This window comes from Callionymus lyra, chromosome 8 (assembly GCF_982586985.1).
Source record: "Callionymus lyra chromosome 8, fCalLyr1.hap1.1, whole genome shotgun sequence".
Lineage (NCBI taxonomy): Eukaryota > Metazoa > Chordata > Actinopteri > Syngnathiformes > Callionymidae > Callionymus > Callionymus lyra.
Window position 1 is genome coordinate 24789845 of NC_141825.1, and position 19574 is coordinate 24809418.

Genomic DNA, 19574 nt, shown 5'->3' on the forward strand with positions numbered 1-19574 from the left:
GTCCATAATTTCAGTGACGCTTCCCTGCAGGCATTCGCGCTGATGTCTAGAGAGCTGGGGCGGTTGATGTCCACTCTCGTCCAGGCTCGCCGCCAGGTTTGGCTGGCACAATCACCGCTGACAGAGGCATGCAGGAGAACCCTCCGCAGTGTTCCAGTGGAACCGGGGAACCTGTTTCGACCTGCACCGCTAGAGGCACTTGAGCGAACTGTCCAAGCCAGACCGACTCATCAGCAGCTGTCCGGGCTTCGCAGGAGTGTGCCTCCTCCGGGCAGACCTAGGGGTTCTTCAGCTCCCCCCCAGCGCTGCTCTCATCCACAGGCTTACCCCAGAGGCTACCTCAGGTCTCAGCGCCCACGTCCACAGCCTGCTCAGCAGGTGGCACAGACCTTTCGAGCCCCTGAGCGGCTGCCCTCTGGGCAACCTCAGGCCTCACATACTGTCCGCCGTACCCCCAGCCTTCGGCTGTTTTTCCCAGCAGCAGCTCAGCTATTGGGCATCTGTGCTCCGTCCCGGTCTCGGGTGACCCTGGACACCACAAGCCTTCTTTCCCATGTGTCTCGACTAGGTCTCAGGGTGAATGCTACAAAGACTTGCCTAGTTCCCTCGCAGAGCACAATTTTTCTCGGGATGACACTCGATACAGTCTCAATGAAGGTCTGGCCGTCACCACAGCGGGTGGACATCCTCCGCCTCCTTCCCCTCTTTTGCAGGGGCATGTGGTTGCATTACGTGGAGTTTTTGCGACTCCTAGGCAAACTGACGGCTGCTGCCACCGTGATCCCTTTGGGGCTGTTGTCGCTACATCCCCATCGTGCCTCCCCGACAGGAAGGATCTCCTGTCTCAGCTAGAGGGCCAGATTTGGCATCCCGACCCTCTTCGCCTGCAGTTAGTGTTCAGATGCTGTCTGCGATACTATACTAAATGCCAGGTCACCTTCTACCCGGCTGCAGTATGCAAATGGGTGGCAAAGGTTAATTTTTACTTGAATCAAACTTTGATCGGAGTTTTTTATCATTTTACTAAATCATTATTTGAAAATATTTATTTGAAGAATATAAAAAATAAACAAATGTTCTACAGCAATAGTAGAGTTTATTGTGACGTCGTCTCTGCAGCGACTTCGATTCTCTGAACGAACACGACGTCCTCGACAACAACCAGCTGGCGTTCGACGTGGCGGAGCAGCATCTGGGAATTCAGCCCGTGACCACCGGGCGCGACATGGCGGCGCAGGACGAGCCCGACAAACTGCTGATGGTTCTGTACCTGTCCAAGTTCTACGAGGCCTTCCGGACCTCCAACAACAACCACACGGGTCAGAACCTCGTGTCCCGCGGGTGACGCCGCGATCGCTCATCAACTTTGATGTGACAGGTGTCAGAGACGCGGACGAGAACGAGGTCGCAGAGGTCGCCGAGGTCGCCGAGGTCGCCATGCAGCCCAGGAAGAGGGTCCCGAAGGTGACGCGCGTCTCCCCGATGATTGACGGGTCGTCTCCCCGATGATTGACAGGTCGTCTGATGTGTCTCTCCTCCCGCAGGACCAGCAGCTCCCGGAAGTGAACAAGAGACGCAGGAAGTGCAGCTACCTGAGCGAGGTGAGTCGCCTGTGAGCGCCGTCGTCAACGTCTTCTTCTTCTTCTTCTTCTTCCTGTGCCACAGCTGTCCTGTCACAGCGCGCCCCCCGCAGGTGAGAACGGGCCACTGCGAGAGAACAAGGTTCGCTCCATGGCGACGCAGCTGCTCGCCAAGTTTGAGGAGAATTCTTCGACTGGAAACATGCAACAGAGAGTGAGTCGATCCATCAGTTATTGATCCACACAAGTTATTGATCCATCAGTTATTGATCCACATGAATTATTGATCCACATGAGTTATTGATCCACACAAGTTATTGATCCATCAGTTATTGATCCACACTAATTATTGATCCACATAAGTTATTGTTCGAGTTGCTAATTGATTTTTTTTTTCCCCTCATTGATTCAGTCACTTATTGATCCAGTCAGTTATTTATTGTCTTCATCTAAACTAGTTAGTTATTGATCAAGTGTCTTATTAATTTAGTCATTTATTCATTCAGTCGTTTATTTATCCAGTCAGTTATTGATTGTCTTAATCGACTCTGGTATGTTATTGATCGAGTTCATCGGTTACAGTTGGTTATTGATCGTCTTCATCGTCTATAGTTGGTTATGGATCATCTTGATCGTCTATAGTTGGTTATTGATCATCTTTATTGATTATAGTTTGTTATTGATTATAGTTGGTTATTGATCATCTTCATTGTTTATAGTTGGTTATTGATGGTCTTCATTGATTATAGTTGGTTATTGATGGTCTCTGGCTCTTCTCAGTCTGATGAGGAGCTCTCCGATGCCTCCTGCTCTCCTCCTCTGTCTCCTGCTTCCTCTCCTCTTCCTCTGTTAGACGAGGACAATCCTCGCTTTGCCAAGCCAAAAGAAACCCCTCCAACACAGACCCAACAAAGTCACCCCAAATGGCAGGTACGATTCCCTGTCCCCCCATCTCCCTCTTCTTCCTTCTGTTTCTCTCACTCCTTCCTTCTCTCCCTTCACCCTCCAGCCGTCTGTCTACCTGCGTCTGCTGGAGAATCCTTCTTCTGTGGTTCAGCAGAGCAGCTTCTTCTCCTCCTGCCAAGAAGACCGTTGTTGCTCTTCTTCACCGCCTTCACACTATCTTCTGTCTCGTTCCCCAAGCCCTGAACCCTACCACCCACAATGCACCTCTGCTGACCCACCTGTCGAGAGGTTTGCTTCCTCCGACTCCTCCTTTCCGACATCCGAGAGTCAGCAGGTGAGGAGACCCTGACCGGAATGACTCTTTAGTTAGTTTGTGGGCTTCTCTGCTTCACCTTTTTTCCCTCCTCTTCCTCCTCCTCCTCTCTTTCTCTTCCTCCTCCTCCTCCTCTTCAGTGCGAGTCCAAGAAACTCTCCACGAGAGACTTTAGCAGACAAAGTATAAAAGAGCGAGCGACTCATCTCTCCTCTTTGTTTCCTGAAACCATCAGACCTGCTCGATCCTCCTTTACTAAGGTTCCGTTTCCCATTTCCTGTCTGTCTGTGTGTATGTTGTTATGGAAGTGTGTCATGTGTGTTTGATGTGTTTGTCATGTGTATGTTTTGTGTGTTATGTATGCTGTTTGTGTCATGTGCGTTTGTTGTGTCTGTGTGCATAGGTGTGGGTTGGTACATGTGTGCGTTGGTATGTTTGTGGTGTTACACTTGTTTGTATTTTTGATATGCATGTGTGTGTTGTTATGAATGTGTGTGCGTGCAGGTGTTTGTAGATGTGTGTGTTGTTATGTATGTATGTGTGTGTGTGTCTGTGTGTTGTAATGAATGTGTGCCTGTGGGTGTTGTTATAATTGTGTGCAGGTGTGTGAATATGTGTGTGTGTGTGTGTGTGTGCTTGTCTGTCTGTCCGTGTTGTAATGAATGTGTGCAGGTGTGTGTTGTAATGAGTGAGTGTGTGCATGTGTGTGTTGTAATGAGTGTGTGCAGGTGTGTGCATGTCTGTGTTGTTATGTTTGTGTTTGCGCATGTGTTGTTATGTTTGTGTGTATGCCTGTGTGTTGTTATGTTTGTGTTTGCACATGTGTGTTGTTATGTTTGTATTTGCGTATGTGTGTGTGCCTGTGTGTTGTTATGTTTGTGTGTGTGCCTGTGTGTTGTTATGTTTGTGTTTGCACATGTGTGTTGTTATGTTTGTGTTTGTGCATGTGTGTGTGCACATGTGTGTGTTGTTATGTGTGTGTGTGTGTGTGCACATGTGTGTTGTTACGTGTGTGTGTGTGTGTATATTCAAACTCCACTTCTTTCATGATGATCTCTCCTCTTCCTTCATATTTCCCTCATCTTTCTGTCTGACCTGTAGGTGGCGCTCCCTGCTTCCTCATCTCCTTCCCTCTCTCTCCTCTCTCCTCCTCCCTCCTCGTATCCCGTCATCCACCCTGTCCCCGACCCGGCTGCCCTGAGCGGGTTCTCCTCTGACGGCCTTCACGCCGTCCTAGTAAAGAATCCCAAACTCTCTCTGGATCTGGAGAAACCAAAACCCCGGAGCGAGGTCCCTTCACTCCAGAACAAAGTCTCCGCGTCGTCAGACGATGTCGTCGCCGCACTTTCCAACCTCAGCTGCGACAGACGACGCGACCGTCTTGATGTCGATGCGCAGGAAAGACCTGAAAGTCCGGCGGTTCCGAAGTGTCCCGGGACGTCGGACCAGGACTCGGGAGAGGAGGTAACGAAACAGGAACTTCTCGCCTTCACGACCCTGGAGGGCTGAGCTGATCTTATTCTCCAGGTCACATGATCATACGTTAGTTATGAACGTAGCCATCAGCGTAACGATGCTGTCTGGCTAAATGTGGCCTCAGGAGAAAAGGGAACGTCAACTGAAGGTCACTCCTGTGAACCTCAGTTGACCTTCAGTCGACCTTCATGTGAGTTGAGGGCGAAGCTGACGCGACAACGTTTTCTCTCGTGTTCAAACCCCAGAGCGGCGCCGCTGCAGGAAGTCTCAAGTCTCTGAGCCAGTTGCCCCCCTCGGACAGTTGCCCCCCCGCCGCCCCCCGCTACAGTAGAGAGGTACAGGTTCTTCCGGGTCCGGTCCGACTCGGTCCTCCTTATCTTTTACCCTGCTTCTCCCCCTGTGACCTCTGCTAGCGCACGATCGGGAAGGTCTCGTCTTCCATCGACGCCAAGGCTCAGGTCCTGGCCCTCCTCTATGAGACCGACCACAGACCCGGGTCTGCACCGGTAAGACTCGGCATGACGGGGTCCTGCCCCGGTCCTGAGTGGTGCCGTGTCCCCCAAACTCAACCTTTAAAACCCACTAACACGCTGCGAGGGTTTGATACGATTGTGAATCTGACCTCTGACCTTGACTCACACTTGTGCTTGTTGTCGTCTGCTTTGGTGGTCTACCCTCCTGGTTCCACAGCAAAGGGGCTTGAAAACTGAAGGCCCTGGCTCCAAATCTACATTTAGAGATTTGTGGTATAACTAATAGATCAGAGTTTAAGGATTGTAAGGTCCTAGAGGGTTGGTAAGTTTGGATTAAATCTTTAATGTATGTTGGTGCTAGAACATGTAAGGAGAAGGATTTTAAATTGTATTCTAAATTCCACAGGAAGTCAATGTAAAGAAGAAGCACAGGTGTGTTCGCGCCTCTTAGTCTTAGTCAGGCTGCAGATGAATGAGCTGAAGATTCTGAGAGACTTCTTAGAACATCCTGACAGAAGAGAGTTACAATAGTCCAGCCTCAAAGTCCATGTCAAAGCAGACTCCCCGATCAACAATACTACACATATATCCTTACTACTACTACTACTACATTATCACAATATATGTACGTATCCTATCAACTGATTCTTTAAAAAACTCACCACTAACAGTCATGGAGTCTGTTGTTTAACATCATAACTGATGTTCAGAGCTGGTTTGATCCGACCGTCGCTAGCCACTGACCACTGCGGGGAAAGGAACCTGACGACATGCGCTTCCCCCTCAGAACGTGCCGAGGAAGTTGGGCTCGTCCGGACTGGGCGGCAGCGACGTCTGTCACTTCTGCTCCAGGCGAGTGTACGTGATGGAGCGACTGAGCGCCGAAGGTTTCTTCTTCCACCGCGAGTGCTTCCGATGCCACGTCTGCAGCTGCACACTCCGGCTGGGGGGACACGCCTACGACTCCAGGGACGGTCGGTGACGAGGAGTCCTTTTTGAACTTTTCTTAAAAACTTCCTTTGTTTGTTTCCAGACAAGTTCTACTGCAGGACTCATTACGCTCCGCTGCAGTCCAGCGCTCACCTGAGCAGGTCCAGGAGACGGAAGGTGAGTCTTGTCATACCATGTGCAGCCAGCAGGGGTCGCTAAAGTAAAAAAAGAAATGGTAAAAAGATTAAAATCGTGGTTACGTATATCCTGACCTACTCATAGAAATGATTTAATAATTTCTTAATAGACAAAAAAGGTGCGTGTAAATAAAAACAAAACTTCATTCATGTCATCGACGTCATTGATAAAATGGATCAAATATAAACAACAAACTTTCTGAATGGCACCATCTTGTGGTCAAAGTGTGTAACTGCGTATCTAGTTTCGTTTCCGTAATATACGCAAAGCTTCACAGAAAATATCAACCAAGAAGGTAAATGAAAAAAAAAACTTGGACTTGGAAACATGTTTTTTTTTTATTTAAACGAAAACCTAAAGTTCTTGACTTCTGACCTCAGCCTGTCAATCATCTGATTGACCTCCATCACTCTAATAACAATAACAAAAAAAGATTAGGTGACATGAAATAAGACGATATTAATGGAGGATGTGCAGTAGAAATGTTTTGTTGGGAAATAAGTCACATTATCTTTAATAGAAAAGTTGCCTAAATTAAAAAACAAAACATTAAACTATATTTTAAATGTAATTAAAAAGACAAGATTTGTCACTATTATAAAATTAATTCCTACCTATATTATGGCCCAAACTAAAAAAAAAAAAAGCAAACTTCGATCAAAGAAAACTGTTCCAATGGAAAGTTTTTTTGCATTAAATTTATAATAAAATTTAACTGTAACATAGAGACAAATGTACTTTCATATTTCCTCGTCTCCTATTTTGAAATATTTGCACATCCAGTATATATATATATATATATATATATATATATAGTCGGTATATAGTCAGGATAAATTCCATGATTAATCCACGAAACCGCTTTAGTTCAAAGATCTTTTCTGTCAATGGATGAACGAGTCAAATCTGGTCCAGCACTACACTGCCCCCTGCTGGTGTCTCCAGTTACATACTCCTAGTAATGTAGTAGATTTGTATTTATCAGTGACGTCAGAAAACTCAATGAATACGTTGACAATGTTTTTCTTTAAGCATTTCATTTAATTAGTTCAAATGATTTGTTTTCTAAATAAATTAAATCATTTCTTTATTGAAATGTTGAATTTGTTTGTTATTTTGTAAAAGTAATTCAGTCAAAAAATGTGCATATTTCAAAACTAACTATGTCGTCATGTGATCATCTGCGTGTCTCATGATTGGCTGAACCTTCGATCAAGTAGCTCGCTTTTCTATTGGTGTAGTCTTGTGATTTTCTGGGACACCTTTGTTTTTCTTGGTGTTATCTTTGATCTTTTAAGTATATATTTTATCGAGTATTGTTTTGATTCTTTAAGCGCTTTGTGACCCTGGTCTGGAAAAGCTCTATATAAATAAAAATGACTTACTTACTTATAGGTTAGGTTAGGTAGAACTTTATTGATCCTTCAGGAGGTCTCCTTCAGAAATTGTTTTTTTCCAATAAGACACAGCAATACAGCAAATATTCATAAAAATAATTAAATAACAAGAACAAAGAGAAATAAATAATAATAAAGAACAAGATGATACAATCTAAGTCACAAGATAAAGAACATATACAGGTACATTGGTCTCGTAAAGCGCTATATAAATAAATATTACTTACTTACTTACTTACATTGTAGTACAAACATCTTGAATACAAACATCTGAATTAAAACATATTGAATTTAGAAATTATATTTTTGATTTTATTAGAATAAGAATATGTGTGTAAAGAAAAATTTAATTTCAATAATTGAAAAAAATAACATTTCATTTTACAAATGATTGAATTTAATTATTAAAACTAATTAAATCCTTAAAAAAACGACTTGAAAAGTTTTTGATATACGTTGATGTTTCTTCCTCAGGACGACCAGAGCCGGACGTCTTCCCTGCGCGACGGCGTGGGTCTTCTGGCGAGGACGTCGGCAGCAGCAGGTACTTTGGTTGGGTTGCTCCGGTCGGCGTGCACGTTTCCCACCAGGCTGAGGGAGCGCACGTGGGCGGCGCCGGCGGCGGCGTCCCACCTGAGCCGGCGCCGGCACGACTACGAGCGCCTGTACGAGCTGCTGAGCCTCGGCGCCCCGCTGCTCTGGGCCATGCATGAGGTGTCGGTTCAGATCCTGGGGGAAGGCGCTCTGGCTCAACGGCGGCTCACGTAGATCACATGACCTCAGTCGCACTAACAGACTCAGGAAGGTCGAAGTTTTGTTTTTGTCGCCTGCAGCAGGTGTGAACTGAAGCTGTTTTTTTACATTTATTTTTATATTTCTTTAAGTATTCTCAGCTTCTACTCTTTGTGTTGATTCTTTTCTTAAATATTTAATTTAAATAAAAAAACGTTTATTTCGACTCTTCTGTGGTCACTTTAACTTTTGTGTAGATGTTGTTGTGCGTCCGCCTTCATCTTCATCTTCTTCTGCTCGTGCCTGTGCTCCAGACTTCCTGGGTAACCTGCTCGTCCTCAGGTGTCATGTGACTCGGCTGTAGATTCGCTCCACGAGTCGACATGTGTTGACGTATGTCGTCGCGACGAACTCACAAACGAAAGCGTTCGTGGAAGTTTGTCAGAGCCGTCAGAATATTAGTGTTAAATTCAAATGTTGACACTTTGAGAATTATTTCAATAGTTAATATAAAATAGACCAATAATTAGAATATGTTAAAAATAAAGGAGTATTTTTACACATCGATTTTCAAATTTTAATTCCAAAAATTCTAAAATAGTTTCCAAATTCGATATTTTTAAATCCGTAGCCTTTAAAATTCAATATAAAAGTGTCACCAGGAAATACAGTTGCTTTGGAACCCGCCGTGATGAATTGAAGCTCTGTGATTGGTTGATTAGTATTTCCTTACTCCTACATTTTTACATTGAATTTAAAAATGAATTTTAGAGTTTGAAATGTTAATTCTTATCATTAAAAATAATTAATTCATTAAAAATATAAAGTAAATTATTAAAAACAAAATGTATTATATAAATTAAATGCTTGAATAATAAAAACATTTCAATAAAGAAATTTAAACACTTTAATTAAACCGTTATTCTGATGGCACTGATCTCCTTCCACTGCCCCCTGCTGGTTGTGCTCGGTGTTGCAGCGTTAGCATGTTAGCATGTTAGCATGGGGTTGACGTCTGGACTCTACAGCGGTCGTCAGGTGTGATGTCACATGACTGACCCTCTAACGCTCGTGCCTGCTAACACCCCCCCATCGCGACCCTCATCATGGTGTCTGTGGTTCCGTCTGTTCCAGAAGGAGACCCCCCCCTCACCCGCCAGACCCCCCTCACCCCCCTCCCATGTTCCTCCTAGAAGACCCTCGGATGACTTTTCTTCCGGCGCCGCCTCGTTCTCGTGTCACGGCGAGTCGAGGGTTTGAATCTCTGACTCGAACGACTATTTTCCTGCTCTGTCTTGATTGGCCGAGGGTCGTTAGCTTGAGGCGCGGCGGGAAAAACGCCGCGTTCAGGCGCCGTCGGACGAGGATGAAGGTCTTCGTCCGAGACGCTGTTTACTGTCGAGCTGATTGTTGATGAACGAGCTGTAAATATCAATAAATATTTTTCTTTAACTGCGTCTCCGGCCTCGTCGTTTGTTCCACTCACACCCGTCGACCTTCACCTGACCTTCACCCGACCTCCACTTGACCTCCACTAATCCCACGTCCTCCTCGTTAACGCTCCGAGGTCACATGATCATCTCCTTCATCTCGTTCATCCTCTCATCTGCTGGATCCTTCTGTCTCCTCGCTCACGTTTCCTCCCTCTGGCTCGACTCTCCTTGACCTTGACCTCTGATCTGTGGATTTAAGTGACTTTTTTTTTTCTCTCACTTTAATCAATATTATGAATATAAACTTGTTTAGTAACTTTAAGAATCTTCTGAATGTATATTAAACATATGAACGAGTGAATAATTTAAAAGTAACCCCTTCATCTGACGACCTCCGGGGGTCACTCACGACCTCTCTCTCTCCACAGCGCCGCCACCAGAACTCCAGACGTCCGCCGAGCAGAAGATGGAGACCGACGACGAGGTCACTTCCTGTTCCGTGACCTCTGCGGCGGAGGAGGTCAAAGGTCGGTGTCACCGCGAAGCGTTGACTTCAGTGAACGGGTTTGTGTTTTTAAAACATTTTTATTTACCGCCTCTCAGAACCAGAACCGGACTCCAAACTGAACCATCGCTGGAGAAACAGAATCAGAGCTGGTGAGTGTGTGAGCGCCATCTGCTGGTGGAACATGATGTGAACTGAGTGAACTGTGTCGATTATTTTTGTCAATGATTTCACAAGTATCCAGGCGTTGGTTCATTTTTGGGTTGCACATAAGCTTCTGGCCTCTAGATGGCAGCAGTCTTAACTGTTTAAATCTGGCAAGATGCCAATGATGACTGAGGATGAGAGGATACAGTGACTCCAGCAGCTTTCAAAGCTGATATTTTGACATTTTTGTTTGAAAACAAATGAAAGCAGTTACGACTTCATCAAGAGTCATGTACTGACAATACTACACATATATACTTGTTACTACACTATCACAACACCAGAGTCACTTACTTGACAATACTACACATATATACTTGTTACTACACTATCACAACACCAGAGTCAAGTACTCGACAATACTACACATATATACTTGGTACTACACTATCACAACACCAGAGTCACATACTCGACAATACTACACATATATACTTGTTACTATACTATCACAACACCAGAGTCAAGTACTGGACAATACTACACATATATACTTGTTACTACACTATCGCAACACCAGAGTCAAGTACTCGACAATACTACACATACATACTTGTTACTACAGTATCGCAACACCAAAGTCAAGTACTCGACAATACTACACATACATACTTGTTACTACAGTATCACAACACCAGAGTCAAGTACTGGACAATACTACACATACATACTTGTTACTACACTATCACAACACCAGAGTCAAGTACTGACAATACTACACATACAAACTTGTTACTACACTATCACAACACAAGAGTCAAGTACTCGACAATACTACACATACATACTTGTTACTACACTATCACAACACCAAAGTCAAGTACTCGACAATACAGTACTACACATACATACTTGTTACTACAGTATCGCAACACCAAAGTCAAGTACTCGACAATACTACACATACATACTTGTTACTACACTATCACAACACCAAAGTCAAGTACTCGACAATACAGTACTACACATACATACTTGTTACTACAGTATCACAACACCAGAGTCAAGTACTGGACAATACTACACATATATCCTTGTTACTACACTATCACAACACCAGAGTCAAGTACTGGACAATACTACACATATATACTTGTTACTACACTATCACAACACCAGAGTCAAGTACTGACAATACTACACATACAAACTTGTTACTACACTATCACAACACAAGAGTCAAGTACTAGACAATACTACACATACATACTTGTTACTACACTATCAAGATATATTGTGTTGTTGTCCCTGTGATATGTATCGTATCGACAGATACTAGACAATACTCACCCCTATATTGTCACGGTCTGGTACTCACACTAGGTGGTCATAATGAAGTGGCTGATTGTTTGTGTGCAGCGTTCCCCCTGCTCTTCGTCAGACACGCCCTGAGAGGACCTCCTCCTGAGACGGTTCCTGAAGGGGACTCGGACTTCGAGGAGATCCAGCAGGAGACGGAAGATGCAGTAGGTCCCAGATCAGCGGCGTGTTCTCAGCACACACGCACACGCTCACATGCACACGCACACACACACGCACACGCTCACATGCACACGCACACACACACACACACATTATCTACCTCCAGTCTTCTCCTCAGACGTTGATCTTCAAGGCTCTGCTGTTCTGTCGTCTCCAGAAGTCGACCTGCAAATCCAGAACTGAACCTCAGATTCTTCCGGCACCGACCCGCGAGGACAAGAACCCGGTGGCGAAGACGCACTTCTCGTCGACCCCCAACAAACGATTAAATCTGACCCGGAGCGCCCAAGAGAAGCTGCTGGACTGTCACTCACCTGTTCTGCCTGAGGAGCAGCAGCGCCCCCCGAAGGATGACGAGAGAACTCCAGCTGAGGTCCCTCACCAGGCTCCTGCAGAGCCTCAGAAGGTCCAGAGCTCGTCCACGTTGCAGCTCATCGCCGACACCTTCAAGCGGACGTTCAGCTTCTCCAGCTGCTCCTCAGCGTCAGTTCATCTCTCAGAAACTTCTGGTCTCAGAGTTGTAGGTCAAGGTTCTGACCCGGTCTCTCCTGCAGGCAGAGCCAGGTGGACCGGCGCCGCGGCCAGCGACCGATGTCTGAGGGAGCGTTGAGCTTCCTCTTCAACTCTCTGGGTCCGGACTCCTCGGAGGAGACCACGAGAGAAGACGGTGGTCCAGACCTGCCGGCTCTGCTGCAGCACATCTCTCTGAGGAACCGCCGGGACTCGGGCGCCGTCTTCTGTGACGAGCCGGGTCAACCTTCGCACCGCAACCTGAACCTGTTCTCCTCCCTGAGGCTGAAGAAGAAGAAGGAGGAGGAGCCAGAGGTTCAGAAGGAGGTCCGGAACATCCTCAAGAACCTGAGGAACACAGGTGAGGAGCAACTTCATAGAAGATTCAATTTACTCTGTGGACATGTGTCTCACACTCGTTTCACTCTTTCAGCGTCCAGACACAACCTGGCGGACACATCCAGCGATGAAGACGATGAAACATCTAGACGAGTGAGTGAGAGCAGGAGTGTGAAGGAGAGAGTGAGTGAGGAAGAGAGTGATGAAAGAGTGAGAGTGATCTGTGGTTCTGCTCTCAGGGCTGTGACGTCGGGAGTCAACAAAACAAGCGAGACGAGTTGAAGAGACTCCACCAGGCTCAGGTGAGAACTTCATGTTCTTCATGGTCTTCATGGTCTTCATGTTCTTCAAGTTCTTCATGCTCTTCATGCTCTTCATGCTCTTCATGTTCTTCATGCTCTTCATGCTCTTCATGCTCTCCATGCTCTTCATGCTCTCCATGCTCTTCATGCTCTTCATGTTCTTCATGTTCTTCATGTTAAGCTGATGGTAAAGAATCCAGAGTTCACTCTTTCATGTCTGCAGACCATCCAGCGCCAACTAGAGGAGGTGGAAGAGAAGCAGAGGGAGGTGGAAGAGCGAGGAGTGGAGATAGAGAAGATGATCAGAGGAGAAGCAGGTGAACTCACTCACTCACTCACTCACTCACTCACTCACTCACTCACTCACTCACTCACTCACTCACTCACTCTCTCACTCTTTACTCACTCACTCACTGTCACGCTCACTCACACTCTTCCTCACTCACTGACACACTTCCTCATTTACTCACTCAATCACTTACTCTTTCCTCTTTTCGTCACTTAATAACTCACTGATGCAGACACACAAACATTGTTGCCGCTGACACACATTGTAGTCGCGGACACACATTGTAGCCACGGACACACAAACATTGTTGCAGCGGACGCACAAACATTGTTGTTGCGGACGCACAAACATTGTTGTTGCAGACGCACAAACATTGTTGTTGCGGACGCACAAACATTGTTGTTGCGGACGCACAAACATTGTTGTTGCAGACGCACAAACATTGTTGTTGCGGACGCACAAACATTGTAGCCGCGGACACACATTGTAGCCGCGGACACACAAACATTGTTGTTGTGGACGCACAAACATTGTTGCAGCGGACGCGCAAACATTGTAGCCGCGGACACACATTGTAGCCGCGGACACACAAACATTGTTGTTGCGGACGCGCAAACATTGTTGTTGCGGACGCGCAAACATTGTAGCCGCGGACACACAAACATTGTTGTTGCGGACGTACAAACATTGTTGCCGCGGACGACCAAACATTGTAGCCGCAGACACACAAACATTGTAGCCGCAGACACACAAACATTGTTGCTGCAGACACGCAAACATTGTTGCCGCAGACACGCAAACATTGTTGTTGCGGACGCACAAACATTGTTGCCGCTGACACACAAACATTGTTGTTGCGGACGCACAAACGTTGTTACCGCGGACACGTTAACGTTGTTGCCGCGGACACACAAACATTGTTGTTGCGGACGCACAAACGTTGTTTCCGCGGACACGCAAACGTTGTTGCCGCGGACAAGCAAACGTTGTTGCCGCGGACACGCAAACGTTGTTGCCGCGGACATGCAAACGTTGTTGCCGCGGACACGCAAACGTTGTTGCCGCGGACACACAAACGTTGTTGTTGCGGACGCACAAACGTTGTTGCCGCGGACAAGCAAACTTTGTTGCCGCGGACACACAAACATTGTTGTTGCGGACGCACAAACGTTGTTGCCGCGGACACGCAAACGTTGTTGCCGCGGACACGCAAACGTTGTTGCCGCGGACACGCAAACGTTGTTGCCGCGGACGCGCAAACGTTGTTGCCGCGGACGCGCAAACGTTGTTGCCGCGGACGCACAAACGTTGTTGTTGCGGACGCGCAAACGTTGTTGCCGCGGACACGCAAACGTTGTTGCCGCGGACACGCAAACGTTGTTGCCGCGGACACGCAAACGTTGTTGCCGCGGACACGCAAACGTTGTTGCCGCGGACGCGCAAACGTTGTTGCCGCGGACACGCAAACGTTGTTGCCGCGGACACGCAAAACGTTGTTGCCGCGGACACGCAAACACTGTAGCTGCAGACACACAAACATTGTTGCCGCGGACACGCAAACGTTGTTGCCGCGGACACGCAAACGTTGTTGCCGCGGACACACAAACACTGTAGCTTCAGACACACTAAAGTTCTGGTCTTCTCGCTCCAGAACCTTCTCCAGGGGACGACGAGGTCCGGCTCTACCAGAGCTGGTTCCAGCTGGTCCTGGAGAAGAACCGACTGGAACGCTTCGAGTCGGAACTCAACATCCAGTAAGTGTCCATGTTGTGTTGTTGTTGTTGTTGTTGTTGTCGTCACCAACTGTGATGAACTTGTGTGTCCAGCGCTCAGGAGCTGCAGCTGGAAGACACTCAGTGCAGACTGGAGCAGGAGTATCGACGCAGGACGTCCACTGACGGTAACATTCGGTCCTGGACACGATTCTGTTTATTACGTCTTACTCGTGGTGTGAAGGAAATATTGATGCACTCAAGAAATCTTTCTTCATGGTACTGTGTTGATATTCAACAAAACTATAACAGTATTTAAAAAATAAAAACAATATAAATGTACTATATATAAATATTTGATTTTATCACAGTTATTTTTATGGTTTAAATTACAATGTAGTTTGTGTAATATATAAATATATATATATATTATTATTTTTTTTGAAGTTGAGTTGAGTTTTTTTAATTTTGTTTTGCAATTAAACTTCCGTCCCATAGATGGCAGCAGTCATTACGTCCTCTCCAGTTAAGGAGCAATACAATCCCAATGACTGAGGACGAGAGGATACAGTGACTCCAGCAGCTTTTAAAGCTAATGTTTGGACACATTTTGGTTTGAAAACAAATGAAAGCAGTTACGACTTCGTCAAGAGTCACGTACTGACAATGCTACACATATATACTTGTTACTACAGTATCACAACACCAGAGTCAAGTACTGGACAATACTACACATATATACTTGTTACTACACTATCACACTACATCACTAAGTATCTTGTATTATAGTAAATAACCACCAGAGACTCTGATCAAACCTCCTTGTCTACAGACTCCAGGAAGAGCTGGCGAGAGCGTCGTCAGGAGGCGGAGCTTCTGTCGGAGATCATGAGGACGGTGGAGAGGAGGGACCGGCTGGTGTCGGAGATGGAGGAGCAGAGGCTGAAGGAGCGAGCCGAGGACCGAGACCTGGAGGGTCTGCTGCTGGCACGAGGGTACGACCTGCACTGGGCGCCGCTGGAAGAGATCTGATTGGTTCAGTGGAGGAACTCAGTGCGTGTGTGTGTGTGTGTGTGTGTCCTGCTGCTGTGTTATCAAACCTGTAATAAAATGAATTTATTTTTTAACATTCGTCTTCATCATCATCTTGAACGTCACCTACACTTCTGGTTATTGAAGCCAACATCTGACAAAAAAATATCATGACCTTGACCTCCTAAAGTTAAATATTGTCCCTAAAGGTCTCTAAAGGTTTATCAAACTATTGTTTTGGTTTTTTTGCAGCTTAACCGTTGTTTTTAACTGAAGTACATCAGCGTCATCAGAATTTTATTTTAGATTTAATGTTTAAAATGTTGAAACTTTGATTATTTATTTTTTAAATGTTGTGTTTTAGGCATTGAATTATTTAAAATTAATAATGAAAATCACATTAAATTAAATTAAAAGGTTGAAATATTTTCTTTTAATTAATGACTTAACGCCTAAAGTTTGATAATACAATTCCAATAATTAAAAAATAAATTTCCTAAATTCAATTATTTTTAAATTCGTAGCATTTTTTAATTCAATTAAAAAATGTTGGCACTATATTCTCCTCTCAGTATCACAACACCAGAGTCAAGTACTGGACAATACTACACATATATACTTGTTACTACACTATCACAACACCAGAGTCAAGTACTGGACAATACTACACATATATACTTGTTACTACACTATCACAACACTAGAGTCAAGTACTGGACAATACTACACATATATACTTGTTACTACACTATCACAACACTAGAGTCAAGTACTGGACAATACTACACATATATACTTGTTACTACACTATCACAACACCAGAGTCAAGTACTGGACAATACTACACATATATACTTGTTACTACACTATCACAACACTAGAGTCAAGTACTGGACAATACTACACATATATACTTGTTACTACACTATCACAACACCAGAGTCAAGTACTGAACAATACTACACATATATACTTGTTACTACACTATCACAACACTAGAGTCAAGTACTGGACAATACTACACATATATACTTGTTACTACACTATCACAACACCAGAGTCAAGTACTGGACAATACTACACATATATACTTGTTACTACACTATCACAACACTAGAGTCAAGTACTGGACAATACTACACATATATACTTGTTACTACACTATCACAACACCAGAGTCAAGTACTGGACAATACTACACATATATACTTGTTACTACACTATCACAACACTAGAGTCAAGTACTGGACAATACTACACATATATACTTGTTACTACACTATCACAACACCAGAGTCAAGTACTGGACAATACTACACATATATACTTGTTACTACACTATCACAACACTAGAGTCAAGTACTGGACAATACTACACATATATACTTGTTACTACACTATCACAACACCAGAGTCAAGTACTGGACAATACTTCACATATATACTTGTTACTACACTATCACTACACCAGAGTCAAGTACTGAACAATACTACACATATATACTTGTTACTACACTATCACAACACTAGAGTCAAGTACTGGACAATACTACACATATATACTTGTTACTACACTATCACAACACCAGAGTCAAGTACTGGACAATACTACACATATATACTTGTTACTACACTATCACAACACTAGAGTCAAGTACTGGACAATACTACACATATATACTTGTTACTACACTATCACAACACCAGAGTCAAGTACTGGACAATACTACACATATATACTTGTTACTACACTATCACAACACTAGAGTCAAGTACTGGACAATACTACACATATATACTTGTTACTACACTATCACAACACCAGAGTCAAGTACTGAACAATACTACACATATATACTTGTTACTACACTATCACAACACTAGAGTCAAGTACTGGACAATACTACACATATATACTTGTTACTACACTATCACAACACCAGAGTCAAGTACTGGACAATACTACACATATATACTTGTTACTACACTATCACAACACTAGAGTCAAGTACTGGACAATACTACACATATATACTTGTTACTACACTATCACAACACCAGAGTCAAGTACTGGACAATACTACACATATATACTTGTTACTACACTATCACAACACTAGAGTCAAGTACTGGACAATACTACACATATATACTTGTTACTACACTATCACAACACCAGAGTCAAGTACTGGACAATACTACACATATATACTTGTTACTACACTATCACAACACCAGAGTCAAGTACTGGACAATACTACACATATATACTTGTTACTACACTATCACAACACCAGAGTCAAGTACTGGACAATACTACACATATATACTTGTTACTACACTATCACAACACTAGAGTCAAGTACTGGACAATACTACACATATATACTTGTTACTACACTATCACAACACTAGAGTCAAGTACTGGACAATACTACACATATATACTTGTTACTACACTATCACAACACCAGAGTCAAGTACTGGACAATACTACACATATATACTTGTTACTACACTATCACAACACCAGAGTCAAGTACTGGACAATACTACACATATATACTTGTTACTACACTATCACAACACCAGAGTCAAGTACTGGACAATACTACACATATATACTTGTTACTACACTATCACAACACTAGAGTCAAGTACTGGACAATACTACACATATATACTTGTTACTACACTATCACAACACCAGAGTCAAGTACTGGACAATACTACACATATATACTTGTTACTACACTATCACAACACCAGAGTCAAGTACTGGACAATACTACACATATATACTTGTTACTACACTATCACAACACCAGAGTCAAGTACTGGACAATACTACACATATATACTTGTTACTACACTATCACAACACTAGAGTCAAGTACTGGACAATACTACACATATATACTTGTTACTACACTATCACAACACCAGAGTCAAGTACTGGACAATACTACACATATATACTTGTTACTACACTATCACAACACTAGAGTCAAGTACTGGACAATACTACACATATATACTTGTTACTACACTATCACAACACCAGAGTCAAGTACTGGACAATACTACACATATATACTTGTTACTACACTATCACAACACCAGAGTCAAGTACTGGACAATACTACACATATATACTTGTTACTACACTATCACAACACCAGAGTCAAGTACTGGACAATACTACACATATATACTTGTTACTACACTATCACAACACTAGAGTCAAGTACTGGACAATACTACACATATATACTTGTTACTACACTATCACAACACTAGAGTCAAGTACTGGACAATACTACACATATATACTTGTTACTACACTATCACAACACCAGAGTCAAGTACTGGACAATACTACACATATATACTTGTTACTACACTATCACAACACCAGAGTCAAGTACTGGACAATACTACACATATATACTTGTTACTACACTATCACAACACCAGAGTCAAGTACTGGACAATACTTCACATATATACTTGTTACTACACTATCACAACACCAGAGTCAAGTACTGGACAATACTTCACATATATACTTGTTACTACACTATCACAACACCAGAGTCAAGTACTGGACAATACTACACATATATACTTGTTACTACACTATCACAACACCAGAGTCAAGTACTGGACAATACTACACATATATACTTGTTACTACACTATCACAACACCAGAGTCAAGTACTGGACAATACTTCACATATATACTTGTTACTACAC

The 19574-nt window shown here is 43.9% G+C and overlaps 1 protein-coding gene across 1 annotated transcript in view; it reads left to right on the forward strand.

Annotated features, from left to right (window-relative positions):
- LOC148074355 (F-actin-monooxygenase mical2b-like) overlaps window positions 1–15881 on the forward strand; it is a 38079-nt gene extending 22198 nt beyond the window's left edge. Inside the window, exons 13-37 of the mRNA XM_087797647.1 lie at window positions 1120–1319; window positions 1379–1464; window positions 1545–1601; window positions 1666–1794; window positions 2361–2510; window positions 2590–2820; window positions 2940–3059; window positions 3901–4263; window positions 4521–4610; window positions 4689–4781; window positions 5536–5722; window positions 5782–5855; window positions 7748–8038; window positions 9140–9259; window positions 9827–9965; window positions 10042–10095; window positions 11510–11616; window positions 11790–12115; window positions 12187–12503; window positions 12576–12634; window positions 12721–12783; window positions 13007–13100; window positions 14724–14826; window positions 14899–14972; window positions 15617–15881. Coding sequence (XP_087653773.1) covers window positions 1120–1319; window positions 1379–1464; window positions 1545–1601; window positions 1666–1794; window positions 2361–2510; window positions 2590–2820; window positions 2940–3059; window positions 3901–4263; window positions 4521–4610; window positions 4689–4781; window positions 5536–5722; window positions 5782–5855; window positions 7748–8038; window positions 9140–9259; window positions 9827–9965; window positions 10042–10095; window positions 11510–11616; window positions 11790–12115; window positions 12187–12503; window positions 12576–12634; window positions 12721–12783; window positions 13007–13100; window positions 14724–14826; window positions 14899–14972; window positions 15617–15816 — 3727 coding nt within the window. The 3' untranslated portion in view covers window positions 15817–15881. The remainder of the gene's footprint in view (window positions 1–1119; window positions 1320–1378; window positions 1465–1544; window positions 1602–1665; window positions 1795–2360; window positions 2511–2589; window positions 2821–2939; window positions 3060–3900; window positions 4264–4520; window positions 4611–4688; window positions 4782–5535; window positions 5723–5781; window positions 5856–7747; window positions 8039–9139; window positions 9260–9826; window positions 9966–10041; window positions 10096–11509; window positions 11617–11789; window positions 12116–12186; window positions 12504–12575; window positions 12635–12720; window positions 12784–13006; window positions 13101–14723; window positions 14827–14898; window positions 14973–15616) is intronic.
- The last annotated feature ends 3693 nt before the right edge of the window (window positions 15882–19574 follow it).